Source organism: Epinephelus moara, chromosome 9 (assembly GCF_006386435.1).
Source record: "Epinephelus moara isolate mb chromosome 9, YSFRI_EMoa_1.0, whole genome shotgun sequence".
In the NCBI taxonomy this organism is placed as follows: Eukaryota; Metazoa; Chordata; class Actinopteri; order Perciformes; family Serranidae; genus Epinephelus; species Epinephelus moara.
Genome location: NC_065514.1, coordinates 37430551 through 37438147, shown reverse-complemented (window position 1 = coordinate 37438147; position 7597 = coordinate 37430551). Strand labels below are relative to the sequence as shown.

The following is a 7597-nucleotide window of genomic DNA, read 5'->3' as shown; positions in this document are numbered from 1 at the left end:
AAACCACTTGCAATTCTCAGACCCTGTCTTGTTCACAAGCCATGTAAAAATCTAAAAGGCTAAAATTATTGACTCAGAATTATTCAATATGGTATATTATGGCACATTTTCATGAAATTTCTTGAGCACATTTATGCTCCCAAGGGGGATGATCCCCTTTGATTTTGGCAAACAGTATCTTCACTCCAGTCACATCCTCAAGACATTTAAGACTCTTCCAATAAAGAAGTCATCAGTATGTTGTTTGTTTTTCAATTTTACAAGGTGGTTTGGCCTGTAGGCATCAAAAACGCAGTAGGGTCACTCAGCAAAAAATAGAAATCACATTGTGAAATCACAATGCCCTTTTGGCAACACCGTGAGTCAGCCAATCACACCGCTCTGACTTTGATTTATACTAGGCTAAATTAACGCTATCACTAACCTGCATATTAAATCTAACTCACCTTCATTTCCACAGTATGTGCAACAAATCTGGATGCAACAGCCTCTGTAATGGTGATTTGCCTGGTGTTCACATGTTTTTGTCACGTTTCACATTTTCAGTGGTTAATCTGAGACATTCATGCTGCACCTGTCTGCATTTCCATAACCAGAAACAAGAAAACAAGTTTGGTGATGTTTTACAGGGGACTACTATGACCGGTGAAACTCACAGGACATTATTATTTGTGGAAAGGTTGCAGTGATTGCACAAATTTACAAGATCGCACAGAATTCACAGGGATTAGTTGAATTTTCATTAACTGATGAGATCATGATGTCACAGCATCCTGGAGGGGCTGATAAGCCTTCAAAGTCATGGATCTACAGTATTTCACAAACTTCACCATTTGGATTGTAATTCATCTTCTCACTGGTACTTAAGTAACATGGCAACACTGGGCTTTTTTCAGGCTGAATGCCTGTCTACAACCTAAGTCTTGACATTAAGTGTACCCAAATGCACAATGCACAATATCCTAATCATGTGCCAGTTACTGTAGGTGACACAAAGTTCATGGGTGCAAATCTGTCTGTTAGGCCATGGGGTGTCAGGCACAGGTGGTGTTTAGGGAGGGGTGGGGGATGGAGGGAGTAAAGGAGGGTAACAAGTCTGTAACAGGCTAAGTGATGGATGTCTGACTGCTAAGCTCCACGCTACAAAGGAGCCACTAAAGCTGCTGAAGACACTAATGAGCCAGTGACTAAAACCTGGCCTGGATTCACTGGACTGCACAGGTCAACACAATAGCAAAGGCTGATTGGTTCACACAAGAACGCCAGGTAGATTTAGGCCAACATGCCTTCAGTCAATTGAGTATGTGTGAACATCATGACAGTTTGCAATTCAAATCTTCCAGTGTCAGCACTGGGGAGTGTAGAAAAATACACATTAATATGAATTCAACATATCATTAGCAAAAATAAATTAGCCTAGACAAGATTAACAAACAAACAAACAAAACATTTATTTACAGTACACAACACTGATGATAGGCTGCTTGTTACCCATGAATCCTTGTGCAATCATGTTAGCTAGCTAATGCTAACAGCACCTATCCAGAACAGCGAGGCAAACTAGTCAGCTTAGTGCGTACTACTAAAACACATTGGCCAATTAGCTGTGTTATTATTTCCAGGGTATGGACATTCTTGTGAGCTACAATGGATGGTTTTGTAACTTTTCAAGCAAGAGACTCTGACACACCATCCACCTTAGAAACAAATATGATGTATGAATAAATTAATCTGATAATAATAATTAATAATAATTAATAATTGGTAATAACCAACGTCAGAATGTCAACAAAAGCACGTGGTTATGTTGAGGTTTTGTTTTAAACAGCTATCTGATCATTATGTGCATGTGAATATGTGAATGTATATACGCATGTTTATGTGTGTACATGTATATCATATCCTATCAAACTGAGTTAAAAGGTAGTCAAGAGCACTAAAATCTAAGCATAATCATTGTGTGTTGAGTTGTATTATCAATATATAATCAATATATTACCACTGTGTTATCAATACATTACTGCAGCATCATCAATATGTTATCACTGTGTGAATTTAAAAGAAAAAGCCAAGCAAGATCCAAATATGATAGTAGAATGAAGCCCCTATAGTAAAAGCAAGCCAGGAGAAGGAGGGGGAAGCTGGAGAACAGAGACACCAGGACACACTGGCAGGCTAATAGACACCATAGTACATGCAAGGCCTGGGACATACACACACCCTGAGGCCTGTCCAAGCACCTGCAACATACACACCAACTCAGACCTAGATGATTGGGAAACATCAAAGTGGGGGAGATCAGATATGGAAGACGTAAAGTACTGAGGTTGACACTTTTGAGAAGGAAGACCCCCCCCCCCCAACCGGTTTTAACTGGTTTTAGGGGTCTGGCAGAGTTCAAGTGGCGAAAAAGTGATGTTGTGACCTATATGACTTAGGAAAAATAAGGGTAATTCTACACATATGATTGGTTAAAAAACTTAAGAAAGTGAGCAAGAGCGAGAGAGAGAGAGAGAGAGAGAGAGAGAGAGAGAGAGAGAGAGACTAGGTATAAAGGTCAGTGCCCGAGCCTTTTGAGTTCAGTTCTTGGCCCAGACCACCAACTCACATGGGTTTATTTGGATGTCATCTTTGAACAAAGAATAAACACTCTTGCAATGGACTTCTGATCAGCCTCCTGGTTTTTCTTCAGTGTTCTGAACTTTTTGTGATTTTATTGGAAGCAAGTTTTACTGAATTTTGACCAACACCACAGACGATTTTTTGGTTAGAGGGCAGCAAATAAATCCACAACAGTTACATGCATTACAAAAGTACGTGATAAGGTTTAGTAAAATACATCATGGTTTGGCTCTACATTCATATTGGAAGCAATACTGGCAGCGTTTCTGCCTGACCGCATCCAGCGGCATAGCAGAGCCACGACAGGTACCATTCAGCCACATCATGAACTGATGCCGCCCGATGCCGCATATCATACTGCTGCAACAGGTGCCGTCCGGCTAACCAGCGGCATATCATAACACCTCCAAACATCACGCTCGGCTGTGTTACAAACTGAAGCCACCCGCCCCATATCATACCACTGAAAGGTTGCTTTCGGTGTCGGGTGTCTGACACTGAAATCACTGATAAAGCGGCAGTATGTGACGGCCTTGGAATGAGAACCGGCTGAAAATAATTAAAATCAATAGTGAGAGTGGCCTATAACCAAAAGTTGCAAAATTGCATGGCTTCAAAACAGATTCACCTAACCTGACACACACACACACACACACACACACACACACACACACACACACACACACACACACACACAGCATTTTGCTATGTCCGCTTTCATAAGTCATGAACCCGTTGTTGTAGGGACACATCCTTGGACTAGAGACTATCAATCAATCAATCAATTAATTTTATTTATAAAGCCCAATATCACAAATCACAATTTGCCTCACAGGGCTTTACCACATACGACATCCCTCTGTCCTTTGGACCCTCACAGCGGATAAGGAAAAACATCCCTCTGTCCTTTGGACCCTCACAGCGGATAAGGAAAAACTCCCCCAAAAAAACCTTTAACGGGGAAAAAACTGGTAGAAACCTCAGGAAGAGCAACTGAGGTGGGATCCCTCTTCCAGGACGGACAGACGTGCAATAGATGTCGTACAGAACTGATCAACTTAATAAATCTACAGTGTTCCATATGACAAAATGAGACATAAAGAGAGACAGTGAGAGATGCAGGGCAGACAGTAATTAGCTTACAACAACATACACTACATATTATTCAATGTACTCCATTGCACAGTCAAACAGGACCATGGTAAATTACACTAAAGCTCTGGCCAAGGCAATGGACAAGGTCAAGAAAAAATTATCTGTATGAATCAGGGTGGTCATTATTCTTTGGTTCACTATGCTGAATGTGTGTTTTTCTTTTCTTTTTTTGACATTGAGGGGGAGGATTGATATGGGCATATCATATATCCATATATTAATGTATCTGTTTGTGCTTTATATGGATATGTGTAGCCACGTGTATAAATACTGAGTGTGTGTGAATGCATGAATGTGTGTGTGTGTGTGTGGTTTCAGCTGTTGCAGATTCTCCTGTTAACAGTGTTACTTTTTTTTTGGATTGTTTTGTTTTTGCGTTTCCCCCTCTGCAGTGTCTTGTCTTTATGCCTTTCCTCACATTCCCCCTTTTGAATGAGCATCGGTATCAGCAGGTGTTAATCCAGATCATGTTTTCCTGTCGTCTCTTCGCTCTCATGGCTGATTACACTCTGTGAGTCCAGAGCAGGGAGGGTTGTCTGTTTAAGTCTGGTGCTGCTCTCATTAGAAGCCAAGCATGGGCAGTGTGTAGCATGCCAGCTTCGAAACACAAGGCAACAGCAACACAGTGAGGATCCTCTCCACCACACAGCAGCATGCCACTACTTTAGGACTTGTTGCTTCTTTTTTCTACTCATTACTTTGTGGTCTTGTACAGATCCACGTCAGTGGTTTTACCATGGAGTTGGGGAAAGTTCATCTGAATTTAAAGACAGTACTGCTGACGATGATGATGTTCAAATGGGGTGAGTAGATAGAAGACTACAGATATATTTTCCTGTGTTCAATGACAGTTTGAAGTATTCCTTTTGGATGATGATTTTTATGTCACTGTAACTGAGTGCTAAAGTACTAAAGAACAGGTGGTTACACGCTTGTTGTTTGAAGTTGGTGTTAAATCCGTTTCCTGTGAAGGAAGATTACATGGAAAGAGTAATTACAAGGACGTAAATATCCACAAAGACTATTTTACCTCACATGTACTTATTGCTTGATTATTGACTAACACAAATCATATAATTAGCATTTTATTATTCATTGGATTGTCACTCTCGTCAATCTAACAGTTAGCAGGAGCAGGCCTCAGGAATGTCAGCTGTGCTCTCAGAGGTGCTTTTCTATGAATGGTGCACAAGTGGGTTTTAGAGGGTGCTTATTGGGCTGTCTTGTGCTCCCACTCATATTGGGAGACTCAAATAGATGGAGACAAGTTGGGGGTTGGTTTGTTCTTTGTTGTAACTTACAACAATGATGGGGGGATTGGCATGTTTCCAGTGATTTTTCACAGTACTGAGAAACCCTGTGCATGTAGAGGATAATTACTGTAGCCTAATTACTGATGCTGTGTGAGGTTTTGTAGACAAATATATGAACTGGGTTGTTAGTAGTGTAGCTGCTGTATGATTGGTTCGTTGATCATAGAAGGTGTGGCTTCAATGAACATTCATGTCAGTCTTTTTTCTAGCTCTCTCTCTTTCGGATTTGACACATGATTGGTTCAGAATCAGAAGCAGTGCTCCCCAGCTATGCAAACTAAAACAGTGCAAATGAGTAAGATCAGTAGACATAATCAAATTCATATCTTATATTGGCAAAGAAACTGCCTGTGATGTGATGATGTGAACTCTTTGAATTGTGTCAAAGCACAGACCCTTTCAACTGACAGAGCATTACATCAGTTAACAACAGTGTTCTCCCTGTTAATAATATTTTAAGACACACAAAAGGCATTTGGACTGATCCTACAAGAATTCTTGATGTGTGTGTGTGTGTGTGTGTGTGTGTGTGTGTGTGTGTGTGTGTGTGTGTGTGTGTGTTTTCTAAAATGTAAAACCTGAGTGGTAACACTTTATGTCCTCCTATTTTGCATTTTTATGCAGTATACAAACATTCAATAAGTGGTTGATAACACAGTATGATGTAGTTGTAAGCAGCTATAAGCATCTCTCTCTCGCTCTCTCTCCCACAATACAATATTATCAGAATACATAAGTCACGATACAATATTATTGTGATTTTAAACATGCTGTAATATGCTGTGTATTGTAATAAAATTGTGATGTATTGCGATTTATTACCTTTTTTGAAAAGCATTTTTTATTATCTTTTTTCAGTTGCAAATTATATCCCCAAAGGAAAACTTCAACAGTTTTATCTAATAGAACAGTTTTTAGTCTGTTCAGTCATAGTTGCCATAAATGCAATGTTAAAATAAACAATTTAGGTCACTGTCCAACACCACTGACAGATTCAACAACTTGTACAGGCATGTGTATTACTTTTGGTGTCCCCTGGAAGCACTTTCCATTGTGTTGGAAGCTTCTTGCACCACTCTAAATGTTGCACATGGGTCATCAAAACGATATTTGTGTGTGAAGTTGGTGAAGATATTTTTTTCTTGCGTTTGCTCGGTTGTGCATTTTTATGTGTTTTCTAAATTTGCAGTGTGTTGACTGATGAGGGCCAGTGTGCATTTCACTGGAAGAAGAATTTGGAGTGGAAGTCCAGTTTATTCAATCAATCAATCAATCAATCAATTTTATTTATAAAGCCCAATATCACAAATCACAATTTGCCTCACAGGGCTTTACAGCATACGACATCCCTCTGTCCTTATGACCCTCGCAGCGGATAAGGAAAAACTCCCCAAAAAAAACCCTTTAACGGGGAAAAAAAACGGTGGAAACCTCAGGAAGAGCAACTGAGGAGGGATCCCTTTTCCAGGACGGACAATTCAATTCAATTCAATTTTATTTATAAAGCCCAATATCACAAATCACAATTTGCCTCACAGGGCTTTACAGCATACGACATCCCTCTGTCCTTATGACCCTCGCAGTCGTACAGAACAGATCAACATAATAAATTAACAGTAATCCGTATGACACAATGAGACACAGAGAGAGAGAGACAGAGACAGAGAGAGATGCAGGACAGAGGGTAATGACAGTAGCTTACAACAACATTAATGAAAGTAATAATATTATAATTAATAATAATGATATATATTAATATCTGATAGTATACATGTGTGACAATAATCATATGTGTATAATAACAGTAGAAGTATGACTAATGATAACAGCAGCAGCAGGAGGCATCTGGCAGGACCACGGCAGCAGCACAACCACACACGTCACACTATCCAGACACTGCTGCAATACGAGTTAACTTGAGAGACAGTGGAGCACAAAGGCTTTGGAGAAGAAGCCGAGTTAGTGACATGCAGTATAGCCGAGTTAGCAAGATGCAGTAATAGGACACGAGAGAGAAAGAGAGAGAGAGAGAGACAGAGAGAGTACAAGGCAAGCTTGAGCCAGCCCTAACTATAAGCTTTATCAAAGAGGAAAGTCTTAAGTCTAGTCTTAAATGTGGAGACGGTGTCTGCCTCCCGGACCACAACAGGAAGATGATTCCACAGGAGAGGAGCCTGATAGCTGAAGGCTCTGGCTCCTGATCTACTTTTGGAGACTTTAGGGACCACGAGTAACCCTGCATTCTCCAAGCGCAGAGTTCTGGTGGGATAATATGGCACTATGAGCTAAGTTAACAGTAGGATTTTAAATTCAATTCTGGATTTACAGGGAGCCAGTGCAGAGAAGCTAAAACAGGAGAAATATGATCTTGTTTCTTAGTTCCTGTTAGTACATGTGCCGCTGCATTCTGAATTAGCTGGAGAGTTTTTAAGGACTTACTAGAGCTACCAGATAATAGAGAGTTACAGTAATCCAGCCTTGAGGTAACAAAAGCGTGGACCAATTTT

The 7597-nt window shown here is 40.3% G+C and overlaps 1 protein-coding gene across 1 annotated transcript in view; it reads left to right on the top strand.

Moving 5' to 3' along the window:
• The first annotated feature begins 4354 nt into the window (after positions 1–4354).
• The window catches only part of crb2a (crumbs cell polarity complex component 2a), a 154950-nt gene continuing 151707 nt past the window's right edge, over positions 4355–7597 (top strand). Inside the window, exon 1 of the mRNA XM_050052655.1 lies at positions 4355–4580. Within this exon, the coding sequence (XP_049908612.1) occupies positions 4514–4580 (67 nt within the window). The 5' untranslated portion in view covers positions 4355–4513. The remainder of the gene's footprint in view (positions 4581–7597) is intronic.